We start from the raw sequence: 16,677 nt of genomic DNA, 5'->3' as shown, positions 1-16,677 counted from the left end.
AGAAAGGCCTTTGGATTTTAAAAGATAAAAATAAAAGGCGCTCTAACAGAACAATGGGATCATTTGGATTATTTTGATGGCCGCTTCTGTAAAGTTATCACTAATATACTTCCCTTATTCGCAGAAGAAGTAACTACAGGGCCTTTGCTTTTTCTGTTGTAGCCATCGTGTCCCAGCACTCACAATCAGCTGATCAGGTGGATTTATAGGGCTAGTGGCATTCCCAACCTAGCCTAAGTGTAGAAAAACTGATGACAGTAGCTAAGAAAACAGCAACAGAAACAAAGACGTTGACAAAATCCCAACTTTAATGCAGCTGTGGACTAGAAAATGAGATGTTTTTACTTTAGCTACACACCTTAAATCCATTTATCGTGTTATATTTAGGATGGGTATTTAAAGTGAGGTGCTTTTTAAAAATATTTCAATAAAAAGGTGAAGTTCAGATGCACAGAAATCTACTGGAACATTAAAAACCAGCAGGATTTGCCAGTCACTGTACCCACTGATGAGGTCAATTACTAATTAGATACATGCAGCCAGAGGTCCTAATGAAACTGTCCATTACTGCACACAGTGTGTTTTAAACAGGTGGTCGCCATATTGGATTTTGGGGTCATGTTGGTGAGAAACTCAACCTGTAAACGTTTCCCACATGGAACTTGGACATTTTTCCTTCACAGTTGCTGTACAAATGGATGGGAATTATGAAAAAAATGGTTGTACTTGTATAAAAAAAAATGTGTGAAATCAAAGTATGAGAACCACTGAGCTAATGCATTGTCGCCACCTTGTGGTAGCAGTGATGCATTACAACCAGTGCAACCTTTCTGCGCATCACCATCAGATGGAAACAAACACCAGATGTAAAAACTGTTTGAACTTTCCATATTGGATGCTGGAGTTCAGATCTGAAGCCTCAACAAATGGTGCTGATCCAGATGATTTAACATTCAATGTGGATTCCTTACAGAATGGTTGGTTTTTGATATGTTATATGTCTCCGAAGATGGTTTCCAGAGGCTGAAGAGTTGAAGGAAACCCGGAGACATAAATGAGGTTGATTCAGGACTTCCAGAAGCCTGAAACGTAGAGCAATCAGCTGTTCACCGATTAAGTTCACTTCTGTTGTCTGGATAGTAAGGCTTTAGATGAAATCAGATTCTTAATCTTGAGGCACAGTCCTTTCTGGGCCCACGGGTTGATCCTCTTTTTTTAATGCAATCGATCAGTGGGGCTGTGTCTCTGTTCCTTTTCCATCTAAGCTTTTTTTTCTCCGTCCGATCTTGTTCGCTGGTCTTCTGCGAGAAAACAACCCCGTTCCCTCCTTCAGCATTGCTTTTATGGTGCTTGATGCTTTCACCAGTCAGCCCCTTATTAGGCTTCTCAGTTATTGCGCAACCTATCAATACTTTAGTCAAGGTCACTGTGACCTACTGATTCTGTTTCTCAGCCTTGGAGATGCCGATAATAGCCACACAGCTGGTCTGTAGTCCCTTCCTCCCTTCCTCCCGTCGCTGTCAGCATACAGCTGGCTCTCGTCACTCCTAGTCATCCTACAGTTCTTTCTGCTCAGTTTTAAACTTTACACAGTATTACACAATCCATTCTTCAGCTTTCAGCATTTACTTTAAAACACAGTTACAAAACCCTCACTTCATTCTTTTTATTCATGCCTTCACAAATGATTAACGTTATATCTCTTTCATATATAGCTGATTCTCAGTTCTTACCCACATTTCAATCATACATCTTTTAACTTGTTAATCAAAGGTTACTAATTTCATTTAGTACATGTGAAAGAATGTAAAATCATGAGACGTCATTGGATACTTGTTGTTTATACTTCTGCAAAAGATAAGACAGATAATATGTGGCTCCACACAGGCCTCTCCAGTCTCTCAGCTCCAGAATATGAAAACATGCTTGTTTCACTCCCTACTGCTTCAACTGTGTATTTTAATAATTATTGCATGGATTACACATAAAGATATAAGGATATTTATTGTAACTTTTATGGAGTTAACTGTGAGCAGTTACTAAATGTTGCATGGATTGCATGGAAAGATCTCACCTTATTTTGACACTTAACACAAAAAGTCTAACAAGAAATTCAACTCAAACATAAATTATTTTAAAAAGTCCTTCATTTTTCAATACGTCGGAAATGATCAAACAAAGAATAAAGGTTCGAAACTTTAATATTTGACCATACTCAGTTTTCCTTTCTCATGCTTCCCCCATAGTTTTAGGTTTAGTTTTACCTTCTAATACTATTACAGAAGTGACTGGGCTCATAGCCTTGTTATCTGCAGTAAAGGTAACTGTACACATCTCATGTTTAAGCGTCAACATAGGCATGTTTTCCCTAAATCAGCAAGCATTTCCATGTTTACCTCTCGGAGTTTCTCCCTGAGCGCCTCTCTCTCAGCGATGCGTTTCCTCCTCTCCTCCTCCTCTTTCAGAGCATCTCTCGTCTCCGTCCTCAGCTTGTCGTCCTTCAGGATTTTGCGGATCTTTTTCCGGCCTTTGCGTCCCTCTCCCTCTTGCTCCTCATCATCATCATCACCATCTTCCTCTCCACTCTGTGGAAACGGATATTAAGTTCAGCTCTCTGATCTTCAGCCCTCAGAAAGAGCTAGTTCTTATGATCAGTAGGTGAGCAAACCACAAGATTCATTCGTGGTCTCCAATAACTTTCAAAACACACTGCAGGGGTAGTTTAGAAGCTCTGCATGACTTGACTAGTAAACGTCAGTTGACTACGCCTCCCCCTTAAAGCAATCCTTCCAGAAATAAGACAACGTGTATGAGACTGCGTTTTAAAATACCTTCTCGTTGCTGGAGGAGTCGTCCTGAACTTTGATCCTGCGTCGCTTCTTTTTCTGCTGGTTGTAGCTTCTTTGATTGTCGTCTTCTTTCTTCTTTGCAGATCTACAGAAACACAACAGGGAGCTTGGTTTCTGGTCCACCAAGGGCAAACGGGTTTCATCGAACAAAAGTAAAGTAAAGGATTGCTTCAACCTGGACGGGATCCCCTCTTCTCACCTAGTCTTTCGACGCTTGGTGTCCTTCTCTGAGTCGCTGACCTCCTCACTGAGTCCCGACTCTGAACCAGACCCTGAATTCTCAAAGTCCGAGTCGCCGGTGTCGTCGCTGCCGACTGATTTATAACAATGCAACAAAGTCACTTACTGGCTTCCCAGTTGGGTTAATAAAAGTCAGAATGTACCTTTACGTGCAGACTTTTTCTTGCTCTTGTTCTTCTTCTCTTTGCTCGAGTCTTTCTCGTCTCCAGATTCGCCCTCGCTCAGGGAGAGTTTATGACGGAGCAGTTTATGGCGTCTGCCGCGCTTCTTCACTTCAACGTCAGACTCCGAGTCTTCTGTAACTTCATCGCCTTTCAGGAGCGAGACAAAATCATTAAAAGACAAAAAAAAAAAAAAAAAAAGAACGAAACAAAGGGAAGGTGAGGGGCTCCTTGAACATTACTTTTATATTTCATGTTATACTTCACCTTCCTCCTCTTTCTCCATCTTAGCTTTCTTGGAGGACTTATTTTTCATATCTTCCTCTTCGTTGTCGGAGGAGCTTTCTGCTCCTGAAGAGTAGTTGGACTTTATTTGAGCAAGAAGCATTTTCTTTGCAATTCTTTGGGGAAAAAGAGAAAATAAAAACACAAACCAAATCACAAAATAGAAAAAAAAAAAAAAAAAACCAGAAAGAAATCTTAATTTGATGCAATTTGAGTCAACCGTGCACATTGTTCCACAATATCAATGGGCGTCGTGCTCACTTTGCAACAACCCAACAAATCCTCCATACAAAACTCTTTATCCATTTATCTCATGTCTAAAATCAAAAGCCATCTTAATTCTAAACTTAATTCATTTAACTCCTGTTTCTAACTGGCATCACATTACAGCTGGGTGGTACGGACAAAAAACAACAAAAAAATAAACTACTTTCTTTCTGGATTGAATGGTTTTGATAATTCTGACGATTTGGTTTCAGATAAAAAAGTCCAGCTTCTGAAATTTATTTGCAGTAACATGACGGCCGAAAATGTGGTCAAAAAGTAAAATGTCGATAAAAAGAAACATTTTTAGTTTCAGGTAAAACGTAGACACTGTGGTACACGGTTCAAACAGTGAGGGTCCCCATCCACATGGTACTTTAATCCACAAACTAACCAAAGCCCTTTAGTTCACGTATGTTAGCTGGTTTGAATTAACTTGAACAACAACTAAATATATCTTTAATGAGCAAACGCTTTCCCCATTTGGAGAGATGCTACCTGAGGTGCTTGGAGTCAGATTTCTTAATTTTTTTACTTTTTCCCTGCTTGCTCTCGGTGGAAGACACACACGTTTTCTCTCCCTCCCAGCTGATCCCTGCTTCTGCTTTCTGTCAGTATTTTTCTCAGAGCCTCGCTTTGCATATCCTCCAAACTTTTAAATTATGGATTTGGTCAGCTGGACTCTCAACGTAATTGATCAAATTTTTTTCTTTTCAATGGTAAAGCAGACCCTCTTGTCCAGACGGGACGTTCTTCTCTGGATACACAATGGATTCTTGGCAGCAGTGGAAGATTGTGTGCCTGACTATGATGTCGGTCGCAGACGTAGAAGATGTGTACATATTTGGACTTTTGATAACAGGATTTCTGCTTTTTGGAGTTGGTTGTTACCTGGCTTATAGAGTGATTCGCAACACGTGGGCGGCTGTTAAAAGCTTTCCAAAGCTGCCTGTGATGTTAGATGGAGTCTGTAGAGCGATCAACACTCAGACTGAAATGTTCAGAGAGCAGAATCACAAGCTGGACAAGATTCTTGAACAGAATCTCAGCCTGGCAGCGGTTGGACTCAGAGGTTAAAGGATATAATCTTGGACAAGTTGTACGCTTGAGATCTGCGGAAAGTACCAGAAATTTGGCTATTTGGATTCACAAATGAGGCATACCAGTAAAACTCTTGAGGTGGTTGGAAATTCACAACTGCCTGAACCACAACATTTATTGTTTTTCTAAATCTGGCTCCTCAATGTGGCCTTGGCAACTTCTGCTAACTGGTTATCGACAAAATATCTCCTGGATGTTATATAAACACGACGCTCTTTCCCAGCACTCCCCTACCAGCTGTGTGCTGATAGGACTATGTGGCCGATTGATAAAACTTCCACCTCTCTTCTCAAGGATAATGGTGCTTCTATCAGTGTTGACAGTCTAATTCTTGCAAATAAACTCAGACTTATATATATATATTCACACCCTCAAGATTCCACCGTACCCTTGCTAAATCTTTACTTATGTGTGTGTTGCTTACCCCTGCTGAGGTTTTAAGGTACCATTTCAGAAATATGATTTTGTTTTCCTCCTATCTTACTTTACCTAAATGAGTGATTTCATTACTTTTCATTGATTTTCAGATTTCACAGAAGGGTCATCAGCAAAAGCCAAATATTATTAGCATTTGAAAATTTGACTACAGCTGTTTTTACACTAATGACCATATATTTTTTTAGATTTCTTAGAAGGATTGTATTACAACAATTTCATACCAGCCAAACATTATTAGTATTTCAAAAGTTTGGACCTACCAGTGACCCAACTTCTCTACTTAGACTTCAGTGACTGTAACTATTTCAATGATGGGACCACAGCTACCTCATACCAGCGACCTCAAGGATTAATATTATCATTTTTCTTCTAGCACAGGATTAATTCCTTATCACACAGGACTTAATGAGCTAATTACCTCTATTAGAAAGATTGGATTAGAACCAGCTCTTACCAGTAAACTCCCAAGGATTATTAATGTCATTTGATTTGTTTTTGTTTGATTTTCTGTATCATTGTAATGTTTTTCCTCATGTACAGTGCTTTGAGTGCCTTGTTGCTGAAAGGTGCTATATAAATAAACTTGACTTAATTAGCAGTGCTTGCTAAAGTATTCACAACCCTGCACGGTTTCCAGATTTAGTCAAAAACCTGAAAGCATTTTATTGATATTTATACAACAGACCAACAAAACGTAGAGAAAAATGTTTTATGGTTTCATCTTCTACAGAGAGCATCTGTATTCATGCCCCCTTACTTTAATACCCCTACATAAAATTGAGTGATTCCCAAGTTACCTCATCAGTAAGTGGAGTCCAGCTGTCTAATTGAATCTTTTCGCGTACCTGTTTTCAGGGTCGTCGTCGTCGTCTTCAAAAACTCGGGTATCTTCTTCTTTAGTGTCCACCTCATCTCCTGGGCAACAAAACCCAAAACAGTAGCGTTATTTCCCAAAGCACTAAAATGATTGTTCTTGCATGCTGCAAACAGCACTTTATTCATACTGAGGTTCTAAAATATTTACATTAAGTTAATTTAGATCAGTCACTTAGAAGTCACTGAAATTACTTAAGAGATAGGAAACTATGCGGGGATAAAAAGGACAACCTGTCAAAGTAAAATCATGACATCTCCCGATAAGGGTTTTAGGGCAAACTAGAGAGGCTCTTTGAGACACAGAGATGGTTCTGGAAGCTGTCTGAAAGCCCTGAGGGGAGCAGTGATGATGAAAGGCTCTGTCTGTGTATATGAGGAGAAATCTGATGTAAACTTTACCTGAGGACTGATGGAAGACTCCACTGCCTCCAACTACATTATCCTCCACAATAGGTTTGATCTTTTGCTGGTCACTGTCCTCTTCAGAGTCACCTCCAGCATCCTCCTCCTCCTCCTCTTCAGATGAAGACTGCAGCTTAGAAGATGCTTTTGGGCTCTTTCCCTTCCGCTTCTTTTCATAGGACCGCCTCCGATCAGCCGCCTTCCTGTCAGGGGAGTTTTTTTCCTCCCCTTGTTTGTCCTCTTGTTTCTTGATCCGGCTAGACCGCCTCTTAGCTGTGCCAGCTTTGCTCCTAGTCTCTTTCTCCATGTCTGAATCTGAGTCCGAGTTGCCCGAGCTGCCTTGTTTCTTCTTCTTCTTCTTGGATGTTTTCTTGTTTTTATTCCCTCCATCTGAATCGGAGCTTTCGGACTTCCACTTGCGCTTGGTTAACTTCTCTGTGTCCTTTGAGGACGTGTCTGATTTGACTGGACGCCTTTTGGCCGTTGTGCTTTCCTGTTCCTCATCTGTGCTGTTGTTGCCTGTTGCAGCTTTCTCCAGCAGAACAGGAGGAACTTCATCTGAGTCAGAGTCTTCTAGCAGATCTTCTGAACTTTTAGTCTCTTTTTTTGCGTGACTGGATTTGTTTGACAGCTTGGCCTTGTCCTTGCAATCTCCCTCAGATTCTGACTCAGAGGAGTCCTTCTTGCTTTTATTTTCCCCCTGCTTCCTTAAAGGTGTGGTCTTCACTCTGCTGGAGCGACGGGTTGGTTGTGGGCTGTCGGTCTCCGCTGCTCCACCAGAATCAGAGTCTTTCTTATTGTCACCCTTTTCCTTGCTCTTGCTTGGCTGCTCTGCATCCTTTTCCTTGTTTTTGGACCTAGAGCCGCTACTTTTAACAACTGGGACAGGAGTCAGTTTGACTATCAGATTCTTAACTTTGGGTTGGGGGCAATGGGTTACTGGAGGATCCTCATTTGACTTTGTATCAGTGCCTTTCACTGAACTGGTTTCGGTCTGTGGGAGCATGGAGGAACCAGCGAGGCTCTCCACCATCTGAAAAAGCTCCTCAGGAACTGAAGGAGACACAGACATGATGTCTTGATCTAAAGATGTTTCAGCAGTGGCCATTGGCTCGTTGTCAAAGGCCTCGGTTTTATGTGTCTTTTTGGGAACATTGGTTTCTGTTTGGTCTTCTTCCACCTCAGGCTTTGTGGACGCTTCATCAGACTTTATGTCCTGCTGGTTGTGCTGCTCTTTCACCACTTCGTCCATCCTTTCTGCTTCATCAACTGAACGCGTTTCAATAGAAAGCTTCTTGGGAGTCTCTTTCGTTGAGAAGTGTTGTTCGTTAGGGGACTCTTCAACCATCTCCCCTGGTTCTGCTTTACAGATTAAACCCGCTTCATCATCCAGCTCCTTTTCAGTTTTGCCAGATTTACAAACTAAATCCTCATCATCAGGCGGCTCCTTGTTCTCCTCATTCGCTTCTTCTGTCTCACAAACCGGCTTGACTTCATTATACTGCTCTCCGTCCACTCCTGGAACCGCATCTACAGAACAATCCATTTCATTGTTCTCTGCAGGTTCCACAGCGTTGCCGGTCTTTCTGACGGGTTGCCTTTCAGTACCGTTCTGCAGCTCCATGTTTTTGAACTCAGGCTTTAAAGCCTCCTCCAAAGCGTTGTGGGCTTTCTTCAGATCTGACAGCACTGCCTTAAAGGCTTTCAGATGTCGATACCTGATGGTCGCATCCGCCTTGTCGTCAGTCGCCTGCTGGATGAACTGAATGAAAGTGTTATTCAAACCGGTTGTAGTTTCAACAAGCTTCTTTGTCTTCTTTAGTAGATCTTTGGGTATCTGCAGATTTTTATAAGAGAAGGTCATGGTCCCTAAGCCTTCGTTGTGCTCTTTTCCATTTGCAACCCCTTTCGGCTCTTTTGATGACTTTTTCTTCTCCTTCCTGCCTTCACGCTCCTCTGCTTTATCGGTTTTCCGTTGCTTACTTTCAGCTTCTTCTGTCCTCTGCATGATGCTTTGGCAGCTGGAGACCAGATCCAGGAGGGGCTCCGACCGACAAACGTAGCAGTGCCACTTTGAGTTCTCATCAGTGATGCCGGACAACTCCTTCCTGCCCAGGTTGCGCAGTATGCATTTCTTGCAGAAGGCGTTGTTGCAGTAGTCGCAGCAGATAAGCTTTCCACCCTCAGCACACCATCTGAGGACCAACAAGTTGAGAATATTTCAAGGCAAATAGCAAAACACTTCGTGACACATTATGTTTAAAACTATTTTGAAAAACTTAAATATACCAAAACCATAAACCGATATTATAGAAATAACACTCTGTAGAACCTCTCGCTAAGCCTTCATAGATATATAGCTTCGTGGAAAAATATAGCTACACATAAAAAAAAAAAAAAATATATATATATATATATATATAAATAAACTGATTATTGGGAAAACTTTCCTTTTTTTGTCTCTCAATTCAGAGAGTGAAACTTATATAGATTCATTCCACACAGAGTGAAATATTTCAAGCTTTTATTTCTTGTGATTTTGATTATAAGAGCTTACAGATAATGAAAACCCAAAATATTTCAGTAAGAATTGAGAAACGTTTGAATACTCTGAAAAAGCCAAATCAGCAAGTTAAGTCAAAACACCTGCAATGGTTTCCTGAGCCTCTTAATGGTCTCTCAGCCAGGGTCAGTAGGCTAGGACCTGCTGACTGGACAGATAACTAGAAGACGGTCACTGACCACAACGAGGGTAAGCCATAAAAGATCATTGTCTAAAGAACCTGGTTGTTCACAGAGAGCTTTTTCCAAGCATATTCATAGAAAGTCACGTGGAAGGAAAACGTACGGTAGGAAAAGGTTCACCAGCAACACAGAGAACCGCAGCCTTGAGAGGATTGTCAAACAAAATCCATTTAGGAAATTGGGGGAGCTTCACAAGGAGAGAACTGATGCTGTACTACGTACAGACGAATCCTTTCCTGAACCAGGGACAATGTCATTAGTGTCTTATTTGGGCTGAGGAAATCTACTGGACTGTTGCTCTGTGGTCCAACGTCCTCTTTTAAGATAAAAGTAAAGTTAGCATTTCATTTGGAAATCAAAACCTCAAAGTCTTGGAGACAAGAGGAGAGGAACAGAATCCACATTGCTTCCAGTCCAGCATGAGGTTTCTACAGTCAGTGATGATTTTGGTTGGCCCACTGTGTTTTCTGAAGTCTAAAGTCAAGGCAGCCATCTACCAGGACATTTTAGAGCACTTGATCCTTCCTTCTGCTGACAAGCTTGATGGAGATGCTGAATTCATTTTCCAACAATGCAGATGACCTGTAGGCTGGGCTTCCATTACCTCTCAGCAGAACCTCAGGCTGATCGCCTCCATGACACTTCATCACATTACCAGAATTTCAATGCATTGTATTGGGCTTATATTTGACCAACAAGTTCTTTCTACTAAAAACATCTTTGTTTCTGGTAACCTTACATCACATTTTCTGTGCTCAACTATAACCACAGAGTAGGTTATTGTGATAGATGTTGCATCGTCAGCCGCCGATTCCTTTACATCTAAACAGATTTGATTCTTAGTCATGAGAGTTTAGGTGAGTTTTGTTCAAGAGAGCGAGAGGTTGATCGTCTGTTACTCTCCACTTTACAATTATGCGCTTCTTTATGTTGGTGTAAGAATTAAAATCCCAATCAAATACACTGAAGCTTGTGGTTGTATACTGAACGTTAAGGGATATAAAAACTCTTGCAAGGCACTGTAACCCCAGCATGCAATTCTGTACTTCAGGATGTCATAAATCAGTGTTTTGTTGGCTGTCTGCACCTGCATTGCTCATCCATCCCATCAGAATCCCGGCTGATGTCATCACTTGTGTAGTACTTGTAACATGACTAGAGAAGGGAACCAAAAAACGCAATCACCAAAACATAAACATATAAAGTATAAACATTTTAGAAGGTCATTGAGAATATCTTCAGGACTGGTACATTTTAATACCTTGCAAATAAGTACTTTGAGCATAGGATGCTCATACACAGAGTTCTTCTGGAACTGGTTGACTTGTTTTCCGCAGGCTGTGCAGCTAACCTTCTTCTCCAGGGTGTCATCTGAGACGAACAAATGCAGCGGTCACTTTTAACACGTCAGCGTTTCTCACCATCTCACTCCACTTAGATATTCATGCTTATTTACATTACAGTTGGTCTGCCTTCATTTCTAGCATTAATGCATCACTTATTGAAACATTTGAATGAAAAAAGACAATCACCTGTTTTTTTCTGCTTGAAATCCACTTTGAGCTTCATGGCACCTTTGCTTTCATTCCCACTTGGTTTCATCACTAGAGTGCCTGAGAAAATGAAGGAGCGGTAATGTAAAGATCCGACTTTATTCCAGCTTCAGCAGAACTTGCTCCGAAGCTAACTCACACTGCATGGCTCATACCTTTAGATCCACTGCCTGTATTACTGTCAGAGGTGGCACTTTCGTTTTCGCTGCCAGCCGAGGCATCTGAGTCTCTCTGTCCTGTGTGCCTTGTCACACTGGTGGGCTTCCTGAGTAGTGTTGACATGCAACTTTAAAACTTTCAGCAGCATCTGTACCATCAGCATTAAACAGCAAAATAAAAGCAATAATGGTCGCAGTTAAAAAGAGAGCTCCTAACCTCCTGCTGTGAGAAGACGATGGCTTCATGCTTTCTGGTGAGCTCCCAGGCTGCAGAGAAACCAGGATTTATTTTAACACTTTAGCAACAAAGAAAACTAGCATGTTTACAACAGGTGTAGCGACCCACAAATCGCACACTCACCTCCTCTCCTTTCTCTCCCATTTGATCTATGTTTGATTCAGAAGAAGCCAGACTCATTTTACCTAAAGAGAAATCAAGACATTGTTTCCTCTGTGATCACATTGGTAAAATAAAACATAATGCATTCTGGAATAAGAACCAGAAGTAACTTTAATGTATGGTAAAAGAAAATTATTTTTTTCCCCTTTCACTTTGACAGATGCAACAAATGTGATCTTTGGACACTGGGCCACAGTCATGGTTTGGCTTCCCAGTTCATAAACACATCCTGCACCATCCATTACTTAATAAGAATAATAATATGTTCCACGAAGAATTATAGAATGACGGGGATTTCAGAGCTTTATTTTAAGACTGAAACGTTGTAAAGAAAATGAAATTCTTCCACAATATACAGGTCCTTCTCAAAATATTAGCATATTGTGATAAAGTTCATTATTTTCCATAATGTCATGATGAAAATTTAACATTCATATATTTTAGATTCATTGCACACTAACTGAAATATTTCAGGTCTTTTATTGTCTTAATATGGATGATTTTGGCATACAGCTCATGAAAACCCAAAATTCCTATCTCACAAAATTAGCATATCATTAAAAGGGTCTCTAAACGAGCTATGAACCTAATCATCTGAATCAACGAGTTAACTCTAAACACCTGCAAAAGATTCCTGAGGCCTTTAAAACACCCAGCCTGGTTCATCACTCAAAACCCCAATCATGGGTAAGACTGCCGACCTGACTGCTGTCCAGAAGGCCACTATTGACACCCTCAAGCAAGAGGGTAAGACACAGAAAGAAATTTCTGAACGAATAGGCTGTTCCCAGAGTGCTGTATCAAGGCACCTCAGTGGGAAGTCTGTGGGAAGGAAAAAGTGTGGCAGAAAACGCTGCACAACGAGAAGAGGTGACCGGACCCTGAGGAAGATTGTGGAGAAGGGCCGATTCCAGACCTTGGGGGACCTGCAGAAGCAGTGGACTGAGTCTGGAGTAGAAACATCCAGAGCCACCGTGCACAGGCGTGTGCAGGAAATGGGCTACAGGTGCCGCATTCCCCAGGTCAAGCCACTTTTGAACCAGAAACAGCGGCAGAAGCGCCTGACCTGGGCTACAGAGAAGCAGCACTGGACTGTTGCTCAGTGGTCCAAAGTACTTTTTTCGGATGAAAGCAAATTCTGCATGTCATTCAGAAATCAAGGTGCCAGAGTCTGGAGGAAGACTGGGGAGAAGGAAATGCCAAAATGCCAGAAGTCCAGTGTCAAGTACCCACAGTCAGTGATGGTCTGGGGTGCCGTGTCAGCTGCTGGTGTTGGTCCACTGTGTTTTATCAAGGGCAGGGTCAATGCAGCTAGCTATCAGGAGATTTTGGAGCACTTCATGCTTCCATCTGCTGAAAAGCTTTATGAAGATGAAGATTTCATTTTTCAGCACGACCTGGCACCTGCTCACAGTGCCAAAACCACTGGTAAATGGTTTACTGACCATGGTATCACTGTGCTCAATTGGCCTGCCAACTCTCCTGACCTGAACCCCATAGAGAATCTGTGGGATATTGTGAAGAGAACGTTGAGAGAATCAAGATCCAACACTCTGGATGAGCTAAAGGCCGCTATCGAAGCATCCTGGGCCTCCATAAGACCTCAGCAGTGCCACAGGCTGATTGCCTCCATGCTACGCCGCATTGAAGCAGTCATTTCTGCAAAAGGATTCCCGACCAAGTATTGAGTGCATAACTGTACATGATTATTTGAAGGTTGACGTTTTTTGTATTAAAAACACTTTTCTTTTATTGGTCGGATGAAATATGCTAATTTTGTGAGATAGGAATTTTGGGTTTTCATGAGCTGTATGCCAAAATCATCCGTATTAAGACAATAAAAGACCTGAAATATTTCAGTTAGTGTGCAATGAATCTAAAATATATGAATGTTAAATTTTCATCATGACATTATGGAAAATAATGAACTTTATCACAATATGCTAATATTTTGAGAAGGACCTGTATTTGAGAAAAATTACAAAAAAAAAGCAACATTTAAAAATATACAATTTGCATTAAACAAAAATCAAGCTTTACAATAGAGCACAATATGTTTTTTAAAGCGTCTAAAGTAGTCTTGTTGTTATGCTTTGTACATGTGATTATCATAATAAATAAATACCTTTTCTTGCTTGACAAACTATTTACCAGTTCCAACATGCAAACAGCACATTGCAGCATACCTTTCTCATGAATGTCCACATGGAAAAACAATGAAGTTGGACACAGGCGATTTCACTAGACAAGATTTGTCAATTTTATAGAAACTGCTTATTTTTGTTCTGATAGCAGATGGAGTCAAAACCCTTGCTTCTTATTTTGACTATATTCGTAACAACCTCATGTTCCCTGCATTTATAAACAGCGAGCCTCTCTTCTGTGTCTTTCAGTACAAAGCTCTTCAGACAGGAGCACATTACTGTTTGTTTCCCGTCAACATAATGTAAGGTGTGTTGAACTAGCGCTTAGTTTCCAGATACTTTTTTTTTTTTCATTTTTATCATAGAAGTGTTCGGCTCAGGCCTGGTTTTCTGCTCTTCGGTCCCCAACATCATCTCCCAGTTTTGACAGCCCAGAAACTCATGACCATCGTGACGTCAAGTGAATTTGCGTGTTTAGCGCTCTGCTTGCACTGAAACCATAATTTATTTGCCTCGTTTGAGACTGGCATCATCGCAGAGCTGCCTCTGCTCGCAGGGTCCTGTGCGTGGGCATGGATGCAAGCATCCAGGCCTTCACTTCCTTTATGTGGATATAACATGGCACAAACCCGCGCTTTGCACGCAGCAGCCGGGCACAGCCGTGTAGCATCCATAGTTATTAGCTTATACAGCATCGAGCTAGTAACATTACAGCGCTAATGGGTGCATTTCATTAATAATTCATGTTAAACCGTTTTTTTGGCGTATTAAGCAACATGTCGGGTGTTTGAATGTAAACATTCGAACCTCCATGTCTGCGAAGTTCAACGTTGCCGGCTGCGCAGCTAACGGTTAGCACTCATCTTAGCATGCTAGCCAGCACCAAGGCTACTATGGCCAGGCTCGCTGCTAACCAATCCAATACAGTAATCAATGCAAAGACGGCTTGTCTAAAACAAACACCACAAACAACCTTAATACCTGCTTCCAGCAGTCGTCATTTCCTGACGGAGAGCAGCGAGGTTTGGTTTTACTCCTGGAAACCCCGTCCAGTCCAATGTGCTTAATTTCGATGGTGTGGGAAGCTAAAATTTTAAGGCTAAAAGATGAAATAGCTCCGTTCAGAAGAAACAAAGCAAGGGACCATCTTGCCGGATGACTGTGGACGCAGTAAAATGGCGCATCTAGTCTCAACCGTGCGAGCATTCCTATTTGCTGGCCGCTTCAAAGGATGTGAGGATGTGATTGGTTCAGCCTGAAGGAGGCAAACAATTCCAATACCCACAGGATAAAAGGAGAGCAAAGCTCATGGTGTTGCTTGGTTATGGCAAGTCCTTTTATCACAATATATGCTCCAACACTATACTTAAGCAGTGAGTCAAATCATGCTTGTCCCCCTATTTTAAATTTTGTTTTACAATTTTGCACCATTATTGTTATTCTGCTGTAGAAATTCTATTCAACCATTACATAGAAAACACAGAAAAGCTGTTAACACTTATATTTTTCATTACTATCGCTATTTAAAAACGCCCTATCCATTTGTCTTTTGTCATTTTTGGTTGGTTAAGAACCTCTACAGAGGGCCCTAATTGCTTTTAGAAGTAACTTGAAAGGTATACAGTGTCCACCTGTGTGTACTTTAACCTCAGGTTAAATATATCTATATATATATATATATATAGACATACACACACAGGGGTTGGACAATGGAACTGAAACACCTGTCATTTTAATGTGGGAGGTTTCATGGCTAAATTGGACCAGCCTGGTAGCCAGTCTTCATTGATTGCACATTGCACCAGTAAGAGCAGAGTGTGAAGGTTCAATTAGCAGGGTAAGAGCACAGTTTTGCTCAAAATATTGAAATGCACACAACATTATGGGTGACATACCAGAGTTCAAAAGAGGACAAATTGTTGGTGCACGTCTTGCTGGCGCATCTGTGACCAAGACAGCAAGTCTTTGTGATGTATCAAGAGCCACGGTATCCAGGGTAATGTCAGCATACCACCAAGAAGGACGAACCACATCCAACAGGATTAACTGTGGATGCAAGAGGAAGCTGTCTGAAAGGGATGTTCAGGTGCTAACTCAGATTGTATCCAAAAAACATAAAACCACGGCTGCCCAAATCCCGGCAGAATTAAATGTGCACCTCAACTCTCCTGTTTCCACCAGAACTGTCCGTCGGGAGCTCCACAGGGTCAATATACACGGCCGAGCTGCTATAGCCAAACCTTTGGTCACTCATGCCAATGCCAAACGTTGGTTTCAATGGTGCAAGGAGCACAAATCTTGGGCTGTGGACAATGTGAAACATGTATTGTTCTCTGATGAGTCCACCTTTACTGTTTTCCCCACATCCGGGAGAGTTACGGTGTGGAGAAGCCCCAAAGAAGCGTACCACCCAGACTGTTGCATGCCCAGAGTGAAGCATGGGGGTGGATCAGTGATGGTGTGGGCTGCCATATCATGGCATTCCCTTGGCCCAATACGTGTGCTAGATGGGCGCGTCACTGCCAAGGACTACCGAACCATTCTTGAGGACCATGTGCATCCAATGGTTCAAACATTGTATCCTGAAGGCGGTGCCGTGTATCAGGATGACAATGCACCAATACACACAGCAAGACTGGTGAAAGATTGGTTTGATGAACATGAAAGTGAAGTTGAACATCTCCCATGGCCTGCACAGTCACCAGATCTAAATATTATTGAGCCACTTTGGGGTGTTTTGGAGGAGCGAGTCAGGAGACGTTTTCTTCCACCAGTACCACGTAGTGACCTGGCCACTATCCTGCAAGAAGAATGGCTTAAAATCCCTCTGACCACTGTGCAGGACTTGTATATGTTATTCCCAAGACGAATTGACGCTGTATTGGCCGCAAAAGGAGGCCCTACACCATCCTAATAAATTATTGTGGTCTAAAACCAGGTGTTTCAGTTTCATTGTCCAACCCCTGTACTTATATATATATATCCTGGTTATCCTGTTGTATTCAACAAAAAACCAAAAAAACATCAGTTAGGAGAAGAGATATTAGAATTAAAAATGCTG

At 41.6% G+C, this 16,677-nt stretch overlaps 1 protein-coding gene across 1 annotated transcript in view; it reads right to left on the bottom strand.

Annotated features, from left to right (window-relative positions):
• atrx (ATRX chromatin remodeler) overlaps positions 1-14,821 on the bottom strand; it is a 45,426-nt gene extending 30,605 nt beyond the window's left edge. Inside the window, exons 1-14 of the mRNA XM_047353190.1 lie at positions 14,598-14,821; positions 11,434-11,495; positions 11,290-11,339; positions 11,070-11,179; positions 10,894-10,974; positions 10,623-10,732; positions 10,449-10,516; positions 6,614-8,811; positions 6,184-6,253; positions 3,518-3,651; positions 3,233-3,400; positions 3,049-3,163; positions 2,832-2,934; positions 2,397-2,585 (exon numbers count right to left, since the gene is read on the bottom strand). Coding sequence (XP_047209146.1) covers positions 2,397-2,585; positions 2,832-2,934; positions 3,049-3,163; positions 3,233-3,400; positions 3,518-3,651; positions 6,184-6,253; positions 6,614-8,811; positions 10,449-10,516; positions 10,623-10,732; positions 10,894-10,974; positions 11,070-11,179; positions 11,290-11,339; positions 11,434-11,490 — 3,453 coding nt within the window. The 5' untranslated portion in view covers positions 11,491-11,495; positions 14,598-14,821. The remainder of the gene's footprint in view (positions 1-2,396; positions 2,586-2,831; positions 2,935-3,048; positions 3,164-3,232; positions 3,401-3,517; positions 3,652-6,183; positions 6,254-6,613; positions 8,812-10,448; positions 10,517-10,622; positions 10,733-10,893; positions 10,975-11,069; positions 11,180-11,289; positions 11,340-11,433; positions 11,496-14,597) is intronic.
• Between the last annotated feature and the right edge of the window lie 1,856 nt (positions 14,822-16,677).

Source organism: Girardinichthys multiradiatus, chromosome 23, assembly GCF_021462225.1.
Source record: "Girardinichthys multiradiatus isolate DD_20200921_A chromosome 23, DD_fGirMul_XY1, whole genome shotgun sequence".
Lineage (NCBI taxonomy): Eukaryota > Metazoa > Chordata > Actinopteri > Cyprinodontiformes > Goodeidae > Girardinichthys > Girardinichthys multiradiatus.
Note: the sequence above shows the minus strand (reverse complement) of the source record. Positions and strands in the feature narration are given on the sequence as shown.